The sequence below is a fragment of the Heptranchias perlo genome, chromosome 34 (genome assembly GCF_035084215.1).
Source record: "Heptranchias perlo isolate sHepPer1 chromosome 34, sHepPer1.hap1, whole genome shotgun sequence".
Taxonomy (NCBI): Eukaryota; Metazoa; Chordata; class Chondrichthyes; order Hexanchiformes; family Hexanchidae; genus Heptranchias; species Heptranchias perlo.
Genome location: NC_090358.1, coordinates 28202951 through 28223802, shown reverse-complemented (window position 1 = coordinate 28223802; position 20852 = coordinate 28202951). Strand labels below are relative to the sequence as shown.

Genomic DNA, 20852 nt, shown 5'->3' with positions numbered 1-20852 from the left:
GCCAATTTTTGTATCATCTGCAAACTTCTTAATCACGCCCCCTACATTAAATCATTAAGATATATCACAGAAAACAAGTGAGTGAGAACTGTTTTGCACGGGTTCCGAAGAAAAGATTGCCAGGGTTTGGGGTTAGTATTTTGGACACCCCTGTGCAAGGTGGTGTGCGAGTGTGGCTCAGGAATTCTGATTTCCCCTTGCACCTTTTGGAGTGCCCCTACTCCCCACCATGAACCTTCCCCCTCTGATAGGGCAGGAGTCTACCTCCAGCTCATCAGTGAACTTCAGGTTGTACTGGCTGTAACCTTTCGCAGCGATGAGTCCTTATTGTTACTACTTCATTTTTTGAAACATTATTTATAACCCCCCAAAAAAAAACCAAAATTTGTTAGTTTTCCCTTTAGGTCATTTTACATCATCAGCAAGGGGTGGCACAGTGGGAGCACTCTCACCTCTGATTCTGAAGGTTGTGGGTTCAAGGCACTCTCCAGAAACTTGAACACAGAACCTAGGCTGACATTCCCAGTGCAGTACTGAGGGAGCGCTGCACTGTCGGAGGTGCCTTCATTCAGATGAGACGTTAAACCGAGGCCCCATCTACCCTGTCAAGTGGACGTAAATGATCCCATGGCCACTATTGGAAGAAGAGCAGGGGAGTTCTCCCCGGTGTCCTGGGCAATATTGATCACTCAACCAACATCACTAAAACAGATTATCTGGTCATTATCACGGCGCTGTCTTTGGGACCTTGCTGTGCACAAATTGGTTGCTGTGTTTCCTACATTGCAACAGTGACTACACTTCAAAAGTACTTCATTGGCTGTAAAGTGCTTTGGGGCATCCTGAGGTCATGATAGACACTATATAGATGCAAATTCTTTCTTTTACCACTGAGGGGGCTGAAGAGAGAGTCACTGGAGCAGGTAGAGTCAGCCTCCAGTCTCCCACCTCTGCTGCAGTGCACTGAGTTAGCACCCCAACTTGTTCACAACTGTAGTACCTCAACAACAACAACTTGCATTTATATAGCGCCTTTGATACAGAAAAATGCCCCATGACGCTTCACAGGAGTGATAATCAGACAAAATTCGACACCGAGGCACATAAGGAGATATTAGGACATGTAACCAAAAGCTTGGTCAAAGAGCTAAGTTTTAAGGAGCGCCTTATAGGAGGAGAGGGAGGTAGAGGCGGAGAGGTTTAGGGAGGGAATTCCAGAGTTCAGGGCCTAGACGGCTGAAGGCACGGCTGCCAATGGTGGGGCAAAGGAAGTGAGGGAAACACAAGAGTTGGAAGTTTATTCCAAATTTTCCAAGAACAGAATTCCTTTCAATTCAGAGGTGAACAGTGTACAAGAAGCTGTGGCCACAAATGTCACCCATGCCTCTTCTTACTCTTCTGCCTCTCACTAATAATTGAAGAGGGTTCAGTGTCAGGCAACAGCAGCACCAATTTTTTATTGCCCAGTTACTGATGGTGCCTTACAAATGGCCAATACTTATCCCTCAACCAACATCACTTAAAACGGATTAACAGGTCATTTATCTCGTTGCTGTTTGTGGGATCTTGCTGTGCTCAAATTGGCTGCTGCGTTTCCTACATTACAACAGTGACGACACTTCAAAAGCATTTCACTCCAAAAGTACGTCATGAAAGGCACTATATAAATGAAAGTTTTTCTTTTCTTTCTTTTACTAAAGGAAACAAATAGAAATACAAAGAAGATAAGTTCTTAAAGAAAATCTCTACTTTTATTGGGGAACGCAGCTCCTTTTTATGATCAAAGAATTCTAGTGGCTTTTGGAGAATCCTTCTTGATATCCCAGTCAAACTTGTACACAATCATTGCTTTGATGCTAAGATCTTAAGACAAGTTCAGTTTGGCAACACTTAAAAACTCATATGACAAGGACTGAAAAATTTGCCAGATGCTTTCACTCCACTTCAGATATATGCACTCCAATTAAGCAAGCAATTAATTTTAATTCTATTGTTTTTTGTCTTATTCATGTCTTGAAGGAAGACCCCTACCAACTCAGTTCAGTAAGGATTTTAATAGAAAATTTGTAAGTGTCAGTTTGGCTAATTTGATGACACTCGCACCTCTGAGTCAGAAGGTTGTGGGTTCAAGCCCAACTCAAACTTTTGAGCACGTAATGGAGGCAGAGCCGTTAGTGCAGTACTGAAGGAGTGCTGCATTGTCAGAGGTACCATCTTTCAGATCAGCTGTTACACTGAGGCCTACCTGTTTAGATGGATGCAAAAGATCTACGGCATTATTTGAAGAACAGCAGGAAGTTCTGGTGCCCTGGCCAACATTCCTCCCTTAACCAACACCACCAAATCAAAACAGATTAACTTGGCCATTCATCTCATTTGCTGTTTGTGGGACCTTGCTGTGTAAAAATTGGCTGCTGTGTTTGCCTGCAAAACAACAGTGATTGTAGTTTATTGGTGTCTTGAGGATGTGATAAAATGCTTCATAAGTGCATGTTTTTTTAACCAGTGCAAAATTTATTGTAGGGAATCAGAATCTATGACACATGAAATGTTAATTGTGTAGAAGGCTCCCATTCCACATAATGCTTTGCTCTATCCTTACCAAATCTGCTGCAATGCTGAAGTCTTTATATTTCTATATTCATTTATTAAACCGGTAATGAATTTTGGAGATAAATCTAACAAGTTTTTAATCAGTTTTAAGATGTGTTAAAAAAAACATATGGGATCCTGGGCTTTCTAAATAGAGGCATAGAGTACATAAAAAGCGGAGAGTAGTGGTGAACGATTGTTTTTCAGACTGGAGGGAAGTATACAGTGGTGTTCCCCAGGCGTCGGTATAAGGACGATTGCTCTTTTTCATATATATTAATGAACTGGACTTGGATATAAAGGGCAATACTTCAAAGTTTACAGATAACATGAAACTCGGAAATGTAGTAAACAATGAGGAGAATAGTAACAGACTTCAGGAGGACATAAACAGACTGGTGAAATGGGCAGACATATGGCAGATGAAATTTAATGCAGAGAAGTGTGAAGTGATTCATTTTGGTAGGAAGAATGAGGAGAGGCAATATAAACTAAATGGTACAATTTTAAAGGGGATGCGGGAACAGAGAGACCTGGGGTGCATGTACACAAATCTTTGAAGTTGGCAGGACAAGTTGAGAAGGCTGTTAAAAAAGCATATGGGATCCTTGGCTTTATAATTAGAGGCATAGAGTACAAAAGCAAGGAAGCTATGCTAAACCTTTATAAAACACTGGGTAGGCCTGAGCTGGAGAATTGTGTCCAATTCTGGGCACCACACTTTAGGAAGGTCAAGGTCTTGGAGAGGGTGCAGAGGAGATTTACTAGAATGGTACCAGGGATGAGGGACTTCAGTTATGTGGAGAGACTGGAGAAGCTGGGGTTGTTGCCCTTGGAATAGAGAAGGTTAAGGGGAGATTTAATAGGGGTGATCAAAATTATGAAGGGTTTTGATAGAGTAAATAAGAAGAAACTATTTCCACTAGCAGGTAAGTCAGTAACTAGAGAACATAGTTTTAAAGTGATTGTCAAAAGAACCGGGGGGAGATGAGGAGACATTTTTTTACGCAGTGAGTTCTTATGATCTGGAATGCACTGCCCGAAAGGGTGGTGGAAGCAGATTCAATAGTAACTTTTGAGTGGGAATTGGATAAATACTTGAACAGGAAAACATTTACAGGGCTTCTGGAAAAGGCCAGGGGAATGGGACTAATTGGATAGATCTTTCAAAGAGCTGGCACAGACATGATGGGCCGAATGGCCTCCTTCTGTGCTGTATGATTCTATGATCTCTAAAGAACATGAGCTGTGTCCTGTGATACTGATGTGGAGCAACCAAAGGGATTCTCAATGAAAGAGTTGGTAGTTTGTTGAAAATCAGTTTCTTTTTGGAAAGACAGGCAGGTTCCTGTGGGTTAATGGGAGCCCGGTTGTGTCGAAGGTTTGCTGATTGTTTCAGTTTTGGAAGTCAAGGCTCTGCACAGTCCTGAGATCTACAACCAATTGGACCACAGTGACCCTTGACTGCAGTGCCAGTATTATTCCAACTTACCGACACAATGAAGAAGTGATGGAGGGAGGTTCCCACCCCTCTGTGAAGCAAGCCCACTTTTCCCCCAACTGTTTAGGTGTCAATATAGCAAGCAACAAGAATATGGAGCAACATCCATTTATGGGATGGTACTGTCACTAAGGGGTGAAAACCATATCAGAAAACCTGTTCAAACTTCCGGTGATGGGGACAGCGTAATACAATGGAGAAGTATGTTTTGTTGACTTATTGGGGTTTACTTTAACCCCCCCCCCTCAATGAGTGGGGTTGAAATCGGGCGATCAGCTTATCGACCCCAGCTTGCTCCAGCAATATTTTTTCCCGCTGCAGGCAGACAGGAACATAATTGAAATGTGAAAGTCGCGAACTGACCATATCATTGGTGCTGCAACACTATTAACGAGAGCTTGTGGGGTGGGGGCTGCCTGGTGGAAAACCCACCAGAGAAACCAGGCGGGAGGCAGTAGAGTGGCGAGAAGAGGCCATATAAAGTTTCACTTTGTGCTCCTTGGGAGGATTCCTCAGGGGCCAGGAGCAGCAGAAGTGCCTCTGTGAGCCCTGGAAGGAATCCTTAGGCCTCCCCTCCCGCTATCCTCCCTCTCCCTCACCACACCACCATATGTTTGAGAACCTGCTCCCCCACTCCGCCCTCTCCCCTCCCCCCCCCCCCCCCACCCCCAAGGATTTACCTTTTCCCCTTAGGTCTCCAGTAGAGTCCTGCTCCTGCCCCAATTCCTGCTCACGTCCGCCAGCATTGGCATCAATCCCAACAGCTTCGGGCAGGAGACAGATATGGAATATTAAAATGAGGCCCAGGCATTAAAATCGTCCCGGCCTCACCTCCTTTCTGACTTCTGGATTCACCACCTGCTCCAGGTCCCCATGCACCAATCCCGTCCTGAGTTCAAATCGACCCCATTAAGTGATCAGGAGATTCACAGGCAAACTGTCCCTGTATCCTGCTTCCTCAATACCGCTTTCCACTGTCACTTTCTCCTTTGTCCAAAAGAGAGGTGAACCTGGATTGCAGCTTCGCCAAAGGCATTCTGAAGGATTCAGCGAGCACAGATGGTACATTAACATGGGCTGGACACGATCTGTGGAGGTACATTAACATGGGCTGGACACGATCTGTGGAGGTACATTAACATGGGCTGGACACGATCTGCGAAGGTACATTAACATGGGCTGGACACGACTTGCAGAGTGCATTAACATGGGCTGGACTCGATCTGCAGAGGTACACTGATATGGGCTGCACTCGATCTGTCACGTTATCTTGCCTCACCTCCTATTCCAAAGAGCATTCTGCTGCTCCATCTCACGGCTTAGTTGAGAGCTAGAAATACATGCACATCGCAGAAGGAGAGCTGGAGCAGCAGCTGCGACCGAGATTCAAACTGTCGGCTCTTTACTTGTAATGTTGTAAATGCAGAACAGTTGGTCCTTGTTCTCAATTCTCAATTGCTGTCATTCGGTTTAAATATTGGGGTCTTTTAGGTGCAAAAGAACTGGTTCTTTTTTTCACTGGAACAGGTTAAGTCGGATCTAAAATTGGAAGCTTTCCAGAGGTGTAAATCTGGCGGGTTCTATAAAGTGTGGGCGACCCACTCACTGCCAAGCATTGAAGGTGAAAATTATCCCCCTTTAAAAGGGAATTGGATAAGTATTTAAAAAGAAGGAATATAAAAGGATATAGGGAAAGGCAGTGCAACAGGATTAAAGTGACTGCAGTCAGGAGCTGGCACAGGCACAATGGCTCCTTCTGTGCTGTAAATATTATAATTCATTAAAATCTGAAGTAAATTAAAAGGGAAAGCATTTCTTGTTGGTCTGTGACTGTTAAAAGCACCATGCTTGGTGGAGAATGTATTTGTACTGCGCAACTCAGGGCAATATAGAAATTGCACAAAAGATTAAAAGTGCTTAAACATCTGTTTTTAATACAAAATTTACTTTGAATTCACTTCAGCAGCACATAATGATTAGAGAGGTAGTTTATATTCTTGTTTGTGTTCATTATACGGCCGCAGAAAGCCAGGTTATTTTCCTGGCCCTACGGTTCTGCTGACAATATTGGAGTCGATTTTCCGCGTGGCCTGTACACTGGTGGGACTTGGTTGGCCCACGGTGGCCGATTTCCCAGGGTCAGGGTGATACTGTTGGCAGGTTCCTGCGGATGCTCCTGCCCCCGGGAGGAGGGCAGGGGTCGTGGCACCTGTCGCAGCCTAGCGGAGGCTGGAAAAATTACAGACTTTTTTAATCTCCTGGCTTGCCTAATGCATCTGATCGATAGGCAAAGTGGCTCTTCAAAGTTTCAATTCCCCCTTCCCACCCAGGTGACATCTTAGATGCGATGCACACCAACGTTTCGAGTGGCCAGCATTGCTGTGGTACAAATGGCAGAAAGTAAATATGACGTAATCGTGTTATTTGCATCTCGTTACGACACACTTGACACCACTTCTGGCAGGAATGCAGAGAATTGGATATGTACTGGAAAAGGAAGAAAATTGCAAGACTAGGGGGAAAGAGCAGGGGAGTGGGACTAATTGGATAGCTCTTTCAAAGAGCCAGCACAGGCACAATGGGCCGAATGGCCACCTGTATGATTCCAAGAAGTGGAATTGGGTGGTGGGGAGCTGGTCGGATGATTCCCTGCCTGATTTCCCCCCCCACCTGCTGCAGGGAGACGGCATAACTACAAAGTAAAATCCACCCTAATGATAGATTCCCCTCAGACCAGCTCCGAGTCTGTAGCAGTATGGCAGTGCCACATAATATCATTGAAGTACCATACAGTCAACGGCTATTTTTGCAGTCACAGTACAAGTTGTATATAACCCATGCAGTGCAACATTAATTAAATGCACATGCATGGGCTTAGTTTATGAAATCGCACTTCTGCCAATGAGCCCTCTCCATGAGGAGCATCTATCAGGAAATCGGAGGTGTGCTACCTGTTATTTTCTGTACAAATGCAATCCTGGGTAGTCATCTCCTGCCAACAGTGGCACTGAACTACTCAGTAACAACTGCAGTCCCGTCCATGGTGAGCATGTTCTGGGTTAGCTGCTCTGTCATTGAACAAACTCCAGGGTGAGGAAATTGCTACCTGCAGTTTAATTTGTTCCATTGGAAAAATGCTGCGTCTTTCTATGAAAGCCCATTAACAAAGTATTAATGAGCAGCAGCAGGTTCTTGGGGGAAAAATGATGACTGTCACTCCTTGTTTGGGTGGGTGAGGAATCAGGAGTAATGCGGAACGAGAAAAGCTGATGGTTTCAATTTATCTCCTGGTTCTCCACCAATTTTAATAAAAAGAAAGACTTGCATTTATATAGCCTCCTTCACAACCTCAGGATGTCCCAAAGTGCCTTACAGCCAATGAATTACTTTTGAAATGTAGTCACTGTTGTAATGCAGGATACGCAGCAGACAATTTGTACACAGCAAGATCCCACAAACAGCAATGAGATAAATATTGGCCAGGACACTGAGGAGAACTCCTCTGATCTTCTTCGAAATAGTGTGATAAGATCTTCTCCATTCATCTGAGAGGGCAGATGGGGCCTCGGTTTAATGTCTCATCTGAAAGACGACACCTCAGACAGTGCAGCACTCCCTCAACTGCACTGGAGTGTCAGCCTAGATTATGCGCTCAAGCCTTTGGAGTGGGACTTGAACCCATGACCTTCTGACTCAGGCGATGATTGTCTCTGTCATCATTACCATTAAACAATAACAATGCCCCCCCCCTCCCAAGAGTGAGATGGATGAGATACTCAGTGATAGAGTGAGACCAATGCCTACATTTTCTAATTGGGCATAAGCCTGACTGGGAGTGGGCCTGTGCAGCACCTCATCCATGTGACACATGACCGCCTGGAAATTAAAATTGGGTGGTTTCTGTAACGGGAGGCCGATCCACAACCCTGGATCGACACCCAGGTGGCAGGTGCACTAACGCTGCACGTATTTCTGAAGTCAATTTAACTGTAATACTGTGGGTGAGGTGCAAGCATGGAGAATGCTGTGATTGAAAGCTCACCTGCTGGTGGGAAGGAAATTGTAAACTGTTGCAGCATTTAAAGGCCTGCAGCAGCTGGAAAGGGGCAGGCCTGTTACATTCTGAAGTTTGGAAGTCAGCAAGCTTAGACTATAGATGCAGTGAGTCAGGGAGAGAAGGTTCCTGTGTGGTGCTGAACACCACAGGCCTTCAGAAAGAGCAACCCCTGGGGAATGGGAGGAGTAGGGCATCCCCGGAATGGGCACGGATAATGGTGCTGCCTCCCAGGGAACCAACACTGCGGAGCCTCCCGCCAGTGCTATCTGATGCCTGAGCAGGTCCCCACGCTGTCTGCGCGGTAGCAGAAGTGTCGCAGGCTACAGCAGGTCCATCTCAGGACTCAGCTGCCAAGAGGCAAGGACGCCCCCCCTCCGCAATCCCAGGAGGCACATGTATACACACAGTGTCCAATACCCTCATACACTCCTGCCACTGAGGTAGCATCTAGACGAAGCATTGGACTCAGCAGTGGGGTAAACTCCCTGGGCAGTAGTAAACCTACAGCTTTAGCAAGAACTCCATTGTAGGAAGTAGGAAAAGAAAAATATCTTCTATATTCATGTAAATAACCCAGACAAAGTAGGCATAGTTTGCGGAGGGTTAGGGTTAGGGTTTGCGGAGGGAAGAATAAATAAATAAAGTACTTGCATCCTAAGCAAATACGGCAAATCCATCATGGGAGATGGGAGCAAAAACAATTATAATATAAATAACTGAGAATACGGTTTCGGGGAAGGATGAACAATGTTACTTGCATCTGTGAAAGTCTTGTTAAGTAGTACGTAAAATATGATACAAGTATATTTGGAAGTCCCACTCCAGAGGTTTGAGCACAAAATCTCAGCTGGTACCCAGGGCAGTACTGAGGGCGTGCTGCACTGTCGGAGGTGACGTTTTTCAGATGAGACGATGGAAGTAAAGGATCCCATGGCATTATTCGAAGAAGAGCAGGGGAGTTCTCCCTGGTGTCCTGGTCAATATTTATCCCTCAACCAACATCACTAAAAACAGATTATCTGATCATTATCACATCGCTGTTTGTGGGATCTTGCTGTGTACAAATTAGCTGTTGCGTTTCCCACATTACAACAGTGACTACACTTCAAAAGTACTTCATTGGCTATAAAGCGCTTTGGGACGTCCTGAGTCCATGAAAGGCGCTGTAGAAATGCAAGTTCTTTTCTTTCTGTATCTTTCAGAATCAGTAGAGTGTGTGATATTATTGTTCTGTGTCAGTTACATGGCATATTGGGCGGAAAAAGGGCAATAGCGCCCTGAAAATGGGCATTGACCTACCGCCTCGTTGCTGCTGTCGTTGTGTCCGCAGCAGTGCTCCGCTGGGCCTACCGCTGACCGGCCAGACTGGCCTCCGGAGTCAGGCGGTCAGAATTTCTCCTCCAGGCACCATAAATCCAGCCTGGGCCGCACCACTCCGGTTCCCAGACATTGGTCTCCCCCACGGACCTACCTTCTGTGGCCACAGCCCACCATTACTAATGAGGTCTGGCCGTCGGAATTGACCGAGCCTCACACCTTGACTACCGGGCGGCTGGTCAGTGAGTTCTGACGGTCAGCTTCTTGTGGTGTTGGGGGGATCCACCCCATTGCCTCAGTAATTTTCCCGTGTGACAGTGATGGGTGAATTGTTGTGTTTAAGGCTGCAGTGGGACTGAGGATGACATGAGAAGCTGCTCTTGTGATCCAGACTACCTGTGACCAACTCCTAAGGAGATCCACTCTTATTATTATTAATATTTACAGACGTTAATTTTTAATTGAAGGATGGGAAATTTTATTTAATTGTTTGTTGATAACCCGTTTGTTTTGTTGATCGAGATTACCAGTTACTTGAGACATGATATGGCCCCAAACTCTAACTCTCAAATTTCCTTTCATTTTAGCATTTAATGTGTGCTGGTTTGTGGTGTCTGGTAGAAGGGGAGCAACCATGCAAAACAAAATTGGACCCTCCACTGGATGGCACAGAATGTGGTGTTGACAAAGTAAGTTAAAGATTTGTAAAATTCACATAGAATCATACTTCGATTGTTGTATCTATCGCTGTGTGTTGATATTATACAGCCACAGGGTCACCATGGACCAAGCAAATCCTGCTATCCCATTCCAGAAAAACAGGCAAGAACTGCTATGTTGGATTATGAGCCAAATGCACATTATTGTTAAATGATTTTCCCAGCCATTTTCTCCTGTTGTTTTCAAATTATTATTCTTTGTCACACCTGCTTCCTCTTCTGCCCTGCTGTCATCATCCTTCTTGTTGTCTGTTTCTATTTGAGAGACCATGTCTACACCACTATCGTCCTTCTCGCTATCTCTACCCTTTGCTGGGGCTCTAATTCAGCCTGAGGCTTGACCTAGGCCTCCAGCCTCCAGCTTTTGTTTTTCAAGTGTTTTTCCTCACTGCAGCCCCCGCTCTTACCCCACTATCACTTTTTTTCCTCTCGCTACTAGTCCCTCATGTCTCCCAGGATCACAAAATGGCTCCTCCCTTCAAGAAAAACTAACCCAAGAGAGAGAGAAACAGCTAATATAATGCAATAATTGAAGATAAAAAAGCAATGGCTGCCCAACAAACACAAGAAGGGAAAAATAAACAGCTTGCTAGCCCTCGGCCCTCCAGACCCACCCAATGCCCAGCCCCAGCTCTTACTCCATCTCAGCCACAGCCCTGCCCCCTCACAGCTTCCGGCTGCGTTTTCTTTCAGGAATGGTGCATTAGCTCCTCGGCACGCCTGGAGTGTCCACTAGGAACGCAATAGGCCAATTGTGCCCAGGATGGGCCAGAGACTGCGCTGGTTTTGCCGAGTTGAAGTTATGCTCAAGTTTCTGCTCAAACTAATTTGCATGAACCCGAACGTGAAATCTCCCATGAATCAGCGCAAATAAGCAGTGTAATCATAATCGTCATCGCAAAGAACAGTGGGATTCCCAAGAAATTAGCCTTTCTTCCAATTTTTAAACTAATTGATATTTCTGCAGCAGCTGGGAAGATCAAGTGACCGATTTAATGCTCTTGGTCTTACTTTTTAATTGGCTTCAGTTTTCTGCAGATCAGGTGATTGACGCTGGATTCATGTGACCAAGAGAGAGATGTTGACCTCTAGAAGAGATAGTACACGGAGGGAAAGACAGACTCATAGAAAGGCGGAGAGAAAAGTCTGTGACAGAATTACAGAAAGGGAGAGAGAGAAAAGGGAGATGGAACGAGTTGAGGATGAAGAAAGAGAGAGTAGGGAAAAAGAGGTCAAGTGGGGACTTGATCTACTTTTCTTTATTAGCCGAGGCATAGAATATAAGAGCAGGGAGGTTATGCTAGAACTGTATAAAACATTGGTTAGGCCACAGCTTGAATACCGCGTACAGTTCTGGTCACCACATTACAGGAAGGATGTGATTGAACTAGAGAGGGTGCAGAGCAGATTTACGAGGATGTTGCCAGGACTGGAGAATTTTAGCTAGGAGGAAAGATTGGATAGGCTGGGGTTGCTTTCTTTGGAACAGAGGAGGCTGAGGGGATATTTAATTGAGGAGTATAAAATTATGAGGGGCCTGGATAGAGTGGATATGATGGACCTATTTCCCTTAGCAGAGAGGTCAATAACCAGGGGGCATAGATTTAAAGTGACTGGTAGAAGGATTAGAGGGGAGTTTTCACCCAGAGGATGGTGGGGGTCTGGAACTCGCTGCCTGAAAGGGTGGTAGAGGCAGAAACCCTCAACTCATTTAAAAAGTACCTGGATGTGCATTGAAGCGCCGTAACCTACAGGGCAACGGACCAAGAGCTGGAAAGTGGGATTAGGCTGCATAGCTCTTTTTCGACTGGCACAGACACAATGGGCCAAATGGCCTCCTTCTTTGCCGTAAATTTCTACGATTCTATGACAGAGAGAGAAGCCGTTACAGCAAACGTGAGATATGACTTTTTAACATCAGTTACACCAGCTGGTGGAGTTTGTAAATTCTCTGTTCGTGAGGGACAAAAATCTCAGGAGTGCTTCCAAATCAGAGGTTAGTTACGTTGTAGAGTTGCCTCGGAGTTGTAGCGAAGAGAAGTGGATTGCAGCCAAAAAGTCCCAAGTCAAAGGCATTCCGATCCATCCCAGTTTTGTTATATCAGATCAGTAGATGGAGCAATTTTCACCAGCGGAGTGTCCCATCTCAAGAAAGTAGAGCAAAAACGTACAAGACCTGTGTAGCAGACAGCTGTTGGCAAGTCCGTTCCTGGGGCCGTTCATTCTCCTGGCTGAAGGAGGAAACGTGGTCAAGAGACAGATTGGTAGGAACGAATTGGGAGCCAATTACATAAAAACTATTCCGAATGGGCAGCCAGGTAGATCTCAGTAACTGGTGTTAATGTTTGTAGTCTGCTGTTGAGTGAAAATGTGGTTGAGGAGATTCATTAAATAAAAGGCACATTTTCCTGCACTTTTTAAACCCGTAACCTATAGGAACACACAGGACCAGGAACCTAACTTCCATCCAAGCAACAGAAACCTGGGTTTTCCAATGTATACCGCCCGGTTTTTGGGGGAGTGGGAGGGGCAGCAATCTGTTATACCCGCTCAGTGTTCCGCTGCCTTTTCTGGCAAATGTGCATGTGCTCACCCTGAAATAGGGGGAATATTTAAATGAAGTGGTAACGATGTGATGACATAATTTACATTCAGCGGGAATCACACCCACATTAGACAGGTGTCTCGTGTTGCTAGAAATGTATTTAAAGGGCCCTGAAGAATTTTCGAAGGATTTATGGAAATCTTATTTCTCAGCTGATTTTGGTCATGTTTTGGGGGTGGGGTGTTCACTACTGGCAATTGCATACCCAGCTACCTTAGTACCTTTTGCTTTGTGGCTGACACCCTCCCCCTTGAAAGAGGGCACGGTGGGCTTCCCATTGGAGAGTCCCCTGTATCTTTGTTTTTTGGAGAAGGAGCAATGGAGAAGAATAGGCTGGTCAGGTAATCCCAGAGGTCCATGGCACCTGCTCATTGGTACGCCACAGTAGAATATACAGATCAAGGCATTCCTATCTTTGGTTGTCACATGAGCAGTGCTTGTGGAGACTGTGCTTCGCAATGGAAGCCATTAATTATTTTAGGCCGGATGCTGCAACCCAACCTACAGCCCACCCCCACCATAGACATTTAACTGCCAGTGACTGTGAAATTCACAAGCACCTGTTCTCTTATGCGTTAATTGCCACTGGGACATCAATCATACATGTCAATCAGCTGCACACAGATGTATTAATCAAGTCACAGATGCATTATTTTCTAGAACAAGCTATTTCATCTCCTACCCTATGGACAACCAGTGACAGTATGACAGGGCACTGTAATCTTACAGGGTGGAGGATTCATCATGGTGTCACAGATTGCACACACATGTCCTCTTGATCAGTGCCAACACATACACCAACAGGAAGGGATTTCGCTCTCTGAGTATCTCGGTCATTTCCAATCAGTAGCACCTCATCATCCAAGTGAATTTATTTATTTGACACCTTTCGAGTGAGCTGGTTTGAGTGGGTAATCGGTTAAACAATTATTATATTAGCCTTGTGATTAGCTGTTCTCTGATTAGTTTTTCCCCCCTGTCACAATGGGCCAGTATGTAAGTTAAGATAGTATAATGTTTTGCTGACTAGGGAGAAAATAATCTTGAGTTGTGAGAGGCCAGTAAAATGCAATGGCCAGGGGATTGTGGAGTTCAGCTTCAGAGCAAGTTCAATCTTGAGGTGCAGGTGGCCTAAAATTGAGAGATTAAATTAGTAAGTTACTGTTTTCCATTTTATTAAATTTTTAAGAGAAAATAGTTTATTATATAAGAAAGCAGAAGCGTTTGTGTAAGGTACCTGTGCAATGTGCATGGTCCAGGATGACTGTATGTACAGCAAATGTCTCCAACAGCTTGCACTTGAGCTTAAAGTTTCTCCGCTCTAGGAGCAGCTGGTGACTCTCCATCAGATTCAGGAGGCTGAGGGTCCTTGGAACGCACACGCCAGGAGGCAGAGCGGGTCAGTGGTGGACAGAAGTGGGTGACCGTCCACTGGGGTAGGGAGAGTAGGCAGGGGGCAGAGCAGGGCTCTCCTGAGAGTGTTGAACTGACACACACTGAAGATCTGCAACAATGAGAACAACTCAGAACAGGGGAACCAGGAGAAAAACCATTGGCACTGTGGAGCAAATGGTGCCTGAGCCGGGGGGAATGAAGTGCTGAAATGCAGAGGTAACAGGGGATTGTGTAGTTAGGGGCATTTTTACAGCTGAAACTGGCAGTCCTGAATTGTGCATTGTCTCCCAGGCACCAGGGGAAGGGATATCTTGGTGCAGGTACAAAAGATTTTGGAAAGGAAAGGGGAACAAGCCGAAGCTGTGGTTCATGTTGGAAGCAATGACATGGGAAGAAGTAGAATTAGGGTCCTGCAAAGGGAGTTTAATCATTTATGGGAGAGATTAAAGAGCAGGACCTCGAGGCCAGAAATCTCAGGATTACTCCTAGTGCCACGTACTGGTCAGAATAGGAATAGTAAGAAAACAGAAGTCAACGTGTGGCTGGAGAGATGGTGCAGGAGGGAAGGGTTCAAATTCTTGGGCTATTGGGCCCAGTTCAGATGGACAGGATTCATCTGAACAAGACTGGAACCAGTATCCTCACTGGGAGAGTAACTAGTGCCGTGGGGGAGGGTTTAAACTGATATGACCGTGGGGATGGGAAAGAAACAAGATGAGGAAGCAGAAAGAAAGCAAAAGATGTTAATTGTTTCCATTTACTGATTATATTTAAGAAGGAGCTAGATGGATTTCTGGACACAAAAGGCATCAAGGGGTATGGGGAAAGAGCGGGAATATGGTATTGAGATAGAGGATCAGCCATGATCATATTCAATGGCAGAGCAGACTCGAAGGGCCGAAAGGCCTACTCCTGCTCCTATTTTCTATGTTTCTATATCAATTATTGTTAATTGTATTCAGGTGGTGCGTATCAATTGAGAATGCTCTTGTATCCATTTATAAGAGAGCTGATTTAGGGTGTGGTGTGTGTAATATGGAGCTCTGTGAATAAAGGTTTGGAAGTAACTGAAGACCAGGCTCAAGGATTCTATCCTTCACCTGGGTTATCCAATTTATTACAAAAGATGCCAGAGGTGTAGGAAAGAGCAAAGAGCAAAATGGATCAGAAGGAGCAGCGAGTAAAAGGGAGTAAGATTGAGAGAGAGAGAGAGAGAGAGAGAAAGGTTTGAGTTGTATATATGTAAATGCAGATATTGTATATTGCAAAGAAAATTGGTGAACTAGAGGCACACATTGAGAGTGTTATTTTGGGCGCATGATATAATAGCAGTAACGAGACATCACTCGGGATAGGGCAAGACAGGGAGCTGAACAATCATAGATACAAAATATTCAGGGGGGATAAAATAGAAAAAGGAGTGTCAGTATTAATGGAAGATTCCGTTACAGCTCTAGAACACAGGGACAATGTAGGCTGGATTTTCTTTTATATTAAACCTAGATTTGTCATGTGCCTTTTTTGAAAGTTTCATTTTAATTTCAACTTCACTTATCCAGGGAACTCCAGCTATTGCTGCACCGCCTTTACATCCTGTGGGAATATGTCTGGTCTGTACCTGGATCATCTCCTGTTTGAATGACTCCCACTGTTCCTGCACTGTCTCATTTGCCTGTTTTTCTTTCCAGTTGATCTGGGCTAGTTTCTTCTGTATCTCTTTGAAATTGCCTTGTTTCCAAATATCGTTATCTTTGACCATTCCCTCCCTTTTTCACTTTTTATAATGAGCCTAATTATGGGATTCGATCAAGAAGATGATCTGGTGAGTAATGCAGAACAAGGGGCGCAATCTTAAAATTAGAGCCAGGCCATTCAGGAGTGAAATCAGGAAGCACTTTTTCCATACAAAGGAGAGTGGAGATCTGGAACTCTCTCCACAACTGAAATTAGACTGGCTGGTTTAGAGTTAACCTGGATTCTTAAATAATGGAGAGAAACAGTTGCAATTTCTTTGCCATTTCTTTTACCCCAGTCTATCTCAACAGCAGGGTCTCCAGTCCTTTCAGCCAAATGACAATGTGTCTTGACCCTTTGGACAGTAACATCTTCCTCCTCCTGTTCCACAGTTTGTTGTCCAATCACATGCCCAGAGACATCCATAGGAGAGCGAGCCCGGAGTGGGTGCACAGGGTGATTCAGAGACCACCAGTGGGCAGGAGGAGTTGGCAGGCTGGAAGCACGAGGGCCTTGTTTTTGTTCTTCATCACCTTCTTCCTAGGGCACATCTCAAGGAGGAAAAGAATTGAGGTTAGAACGGGCTGCTGAGAAGCAGAGCTCACCCCTCACTCTCAGTAGACAAGTCACAGGAGGGTTTCATGATATAGCTTGTGAAGGACGAGAAGCAGAATGTAAGCTCCTTACTTACCTGTCTTCAGTTAATTTTATTGCCTCCTTCCCCAGGAGCTGCAATGCTTGCTCCTTTTAGGGGTGAGAGGGTACAAGTTTGGGGATCCATTACCTGTCCATGATCTCTCCTGATTGTTGTAAACTGTCTTGCCCTAGAAAAAGAGAGGGAAATGGGCCATTATAGCTTCAGTAACCATGAAATGCAGTAACACTAGGTGTCCGCATACAGTCCATAAGGCGAGTGCTGACAGGTGAATGCAACGAGCAGTATCATTCCATGTGAGGCAAGGGTGATTCTTTGAAGAAGGCTGGGGTTGTAAAGGACATGACATGACCATATGAGCGTTGACGATAAGCTCTTTAGTGGTTGTAAGTAGCAGACATGCTTAATACAGTACAGTCTCGGAAGCCGTGGCTGGCTGTTCTTACCTTGCCTGACCCAGGAAGGTTATTAAACATATTTTGCAGCATTGACTGATCATTTGCCAAATATTGGACTTGGCAACCTCCTTCCAGTTCTCTGTTGCTGCTCTCTTTGGAGTCTGCTGCTTGTCAGTGCCAAAAACTGCCTAGCGCCTGTCCCTGACGCCCTCTAGGGGCATTTCGACATCTGATGGACAAGATTGCACCATGTCTGATGGGCCGCATGGTCTTTTCCTACCCTTTAATGTATGTTCGTAAGCGGGAGGCTCTCCGTCTGCAGATGACCCGTCTGACATTTTAACAACAACAACAACTTGCATTAATATAACGCCTTTAATTTTCCACACCGTTCACCTGAGGAAGGAGGAAGCCTCCGAAAGCTTGTGGAATTTAAAATAAATTTGTTGGACTATAACTTGGTGTTGTAAAATTGTTTACAATAGCCTTTAATATAGTAAAACGTCCTAAGGCGCTCCACAAAATTATCAAACAAAATTTCACACCGAGCCACATAAGGAGATATTAGGACAGGTGACGAAAAGTTTGGTCAATGAGGTAGTTTTAAGGAGCGTCTTAAAGGTGGAGAGAGAGGTAAAGAGGTGGAGAGGTTTAGGGAGGGAATTCCAGAGCTTAGGGCCTAGGCAGCTGAAGGCACAGCCACCAATGGGGGAGTGATAAAAATCGGGGATGCACAAGAGACTAGATTTGGAGGAGCGCAGAGGTCTCGGAGGGTTGTAGGGCTGGAGGAGGTTACAGAGATAGAGAGGGGCGAGGCCATGGAGGGATTTGAAAACAAGGATAAGAATTTTAAAGCGAGATGTTGCCAGACCAGGAGCCAATGTATGTCAGCGAGCACAGGGGTGATGGGTGAACGGGATTTGGTGCGAGTTAAGATACGGGCAGCAGAGCAATTCCTGAAACTTGAGGCCTCTGTGATAGTGCTCCAGTCATTTGATCCCTGCAGCGCCCGTATCAAATATATGGAAGGTTCAAGAGGCCTCAGGGGCGTCCTGTGCCTCATTAAAGTGGAATTCTCCAACAAACGATAACAAAAAGTAACGAGGAATTAAAGAGGAATTCCCTGTAGTGCCTGTGACTTCTCTTTGCTGTCGGCATAGCTTTTCCTGCCACTGATCGTAGAAATGATGCACAGCAGAGAGATGGAGCAAAGTGATTTGAGAGTCCAAGTACACAAATCATTAAAAGCCCGTAGACAGGTACAAAAACCAAAAAAAAAGGTTAATGGAATGTTGGCCTTTAGCTCGAAGGCTGGATTACAAAGGGGAGGAAGTTATGCTTCAGTTGTATATAGCCTTGGTCAGACCCCATCTGGAGTACCGCATTCAATTTTGGGCACTGCACCTCAGCAGGTTATATTGGCCATGGAGGGGGTGCAGCGCAGATATACCATAATGACACTGGGGTTAAGAGGGTTAAATTATGAGGGAAAGTTGGCTGGTATTCCGTTGAATATGGAAGATTGAGGGGTGATCTGATCGAGGTGTTTAAAATGTTAAGAGGATTCAATAGGGTAGATACGGAGAAACTATTTCCTTTGGGACATGATCTTAAAATTAGAGCTGGGCCGTTTAGGAGGGAAATCAGGAAGCACTTTTTCACACAAAGGGTAGTGGAAATCTGGAACTCTGTCCCCCAAAAGGCTGTGGATGCTGGGGGTCAATTAGGGTTTTCAAGACTGCGATTGGTAGATTTTTGTTGGGTAAGGGTATCAAGGGATATGGAGCAAAGGTGGGTAAATGGAGTTGAGGTGCAGATCAGCCATGATCTAATAAAATGGCGGAATGGGCTCGAGGGGCTGAATGGCCACCTCCTCTTCCTATGTCCCTAGCAGGGAGTGATTTTGGTGAACAGCTGGTGTTGGTGTGTAGATTTTAATGTATGCTTTGTGCTGTGATTTAAGTGGTGCAGGGCAGGGGAGTGTGTCAGCAAAACGCCAATCCCGCAGCACGTGGACGGCGATTGGAGCACGTGGAGCCAATGGAGTATGTGCAGCCGGACATGTGGAACAGGAGCCAGGTTTAGGCAAAGAAAATGCGACAATCCCCCGTAAGTGACTTTGACAAGTTCTACTGCAAAACAGGCTGTGATTTATTACTGTGCCGTCTAATTAGGGGATGTCTCCCTTTGTCAGAGTACATGTGGTGGAGTGGATTGTAATAATGCTTCAATATTCCGAGCAATTACATATATTATAGGAAGAAAGCTCCGCCTCCATATCAAACATTTAGTAAAAATTAACCGCGATCCAAAGATGTCGGAAAGCTCTTCGGTTGAGCGTGTTCAAGATTCAACTCATTTTATGCAAAGTACTTTTGATTATGCATGTATTTTAAATTCCATTTCCAGCTTCCTTTAGACTCTGTGTGACTCTGACTTTCTTTCATGTGGTAGAGGCAGTGCACATGCCAAGTCAGTAATTTTGGCCTAGATTTTCCGCTCCACCATGACACTGGAGGAAGTGTGTTGGGGTGAAACTTACGCCCTGCTCACGTGTGCCCCAATTTCCTGTGGGTCAGCTTACTTGAATAGCATTGGGCGGGCTCCTGCTGGAGTCCCACCAGAGATTGCTTTGTGCTGGAGGAGGAGGGCAGGCAGAAGCCTTGGGCTGCTGCAGGATTTAAAGTCCTGTAGCATCTTAAAGGGGCAGGCAGCAAGAGCAAGTTACAACGGTCCTGTTGGTCATCGGTCAGCAAACTTTCATGCCAGCAAGAAAGAAAGAAATACTTGGATTTATAAAGCACCTCAGCACATTACAGCTAATGAAGTACTTTTGAAATGTAGCCACTGTTGTAATGTAGGAACTGAGGAACTCAATTTGCGCACAGCAAGGTCCACAAACAGCAATGTGATAATAACCAGATAATTTGGCCAAGCCATCAGGGAGGAGCTCCTGCTCTTCTTCAAAATAGTGTCATGGGAACCCATACATCCCCCTGAGAGGGCAGACGGGACCTTAGTTGAACGTCTCATCCGAAAGACGGCACCTCCAACAGTGCAGCACTCACTGCACTGGGAGTGTCAGCATAGATTTTGTGCTCAAGTCTCTGGAATGGAACTTGAACCCACGACCTTCTGACTCAGAGGCGAGCGTTCTACCACTGAGGCAAGGCTGACACAGCAAGACAGAGGGTCCCTGCAGGAGACGAGGGAAAGGGCAAGGTACTGGATAACATCAAGGGCAGTGGCTGCATGCCAATGGAGGGAGGTGGCATTGGCACTAATTGTCACCTCCAACTTCCTGCCCCTTCCGGACAGCTCTGCAATGCAGAAAGAAGTTTAATGATCTCACAAGGATGGGCAAGGTAAGAGAAGTCACGCATGAAATGCACTGTACCAGTGTCTTATTCTCTCACTATTTAATCTCACAGTGTACAAGCACTGCGGAGAGTCTCTCACCATTTTACAGGCACCACGGACAGTCTCTCACCGTGTACAGGCACTGAGGACAGTCACTCACTGTGTACAGGAACTGTGGATTGTAAGATATGCTTGAGATTGAGAAAGTGATGCTTCAGCTGAACAGAGCTTTGATCTGACCCCAACTTGAGCACTGTGTTCAGTTTTGGGCACCAAACCACAGGAAAGATATATTGGGGGTACAGTCCAGATTCACCAGAATGATCAGCCCCTCGAACCTGTTCCGCCATTCAACTAGATATTGGCTGAGTTGTATCTTAACTCCATTTACCCGCCTTGGTTCCGTAACCCTTAATACCCTCACCTAACAAAAATCTATCGATCTCAGTTTGGAAACTTTCAATTGACCCCCAGCCTCAACAGCTTTTTGGGGGAGAGATTTCCAGATTTCCATTATCC

General features: G+C 45.3%; 1 protein-coding gene across 1 annotated transcript in view; it reads left to right on the top strand.

Moving 5' to 3' along the window:
* adamts17 (ADAM metallopeptidase with thrombospondin type 1 motif, 17) overlaps positions 1-20852 on the top strand; it is a 547852-nt gene that overhangs the window by 310162 nt on the left and 216838 nt on the right. Inside the window, exons 11-12 of the mRNA XM_067971641.1 lie at positions 10055-10156; positions 18937-19082. Coding sequence (XP_067827742.1) covers positions 10055-10156; positions 18937-19082 — 248 coding nt within the window. The remainder of the gene's footprint in view (positions 1-10054; positions 10157-18936; positions 19083-20852) is intronic.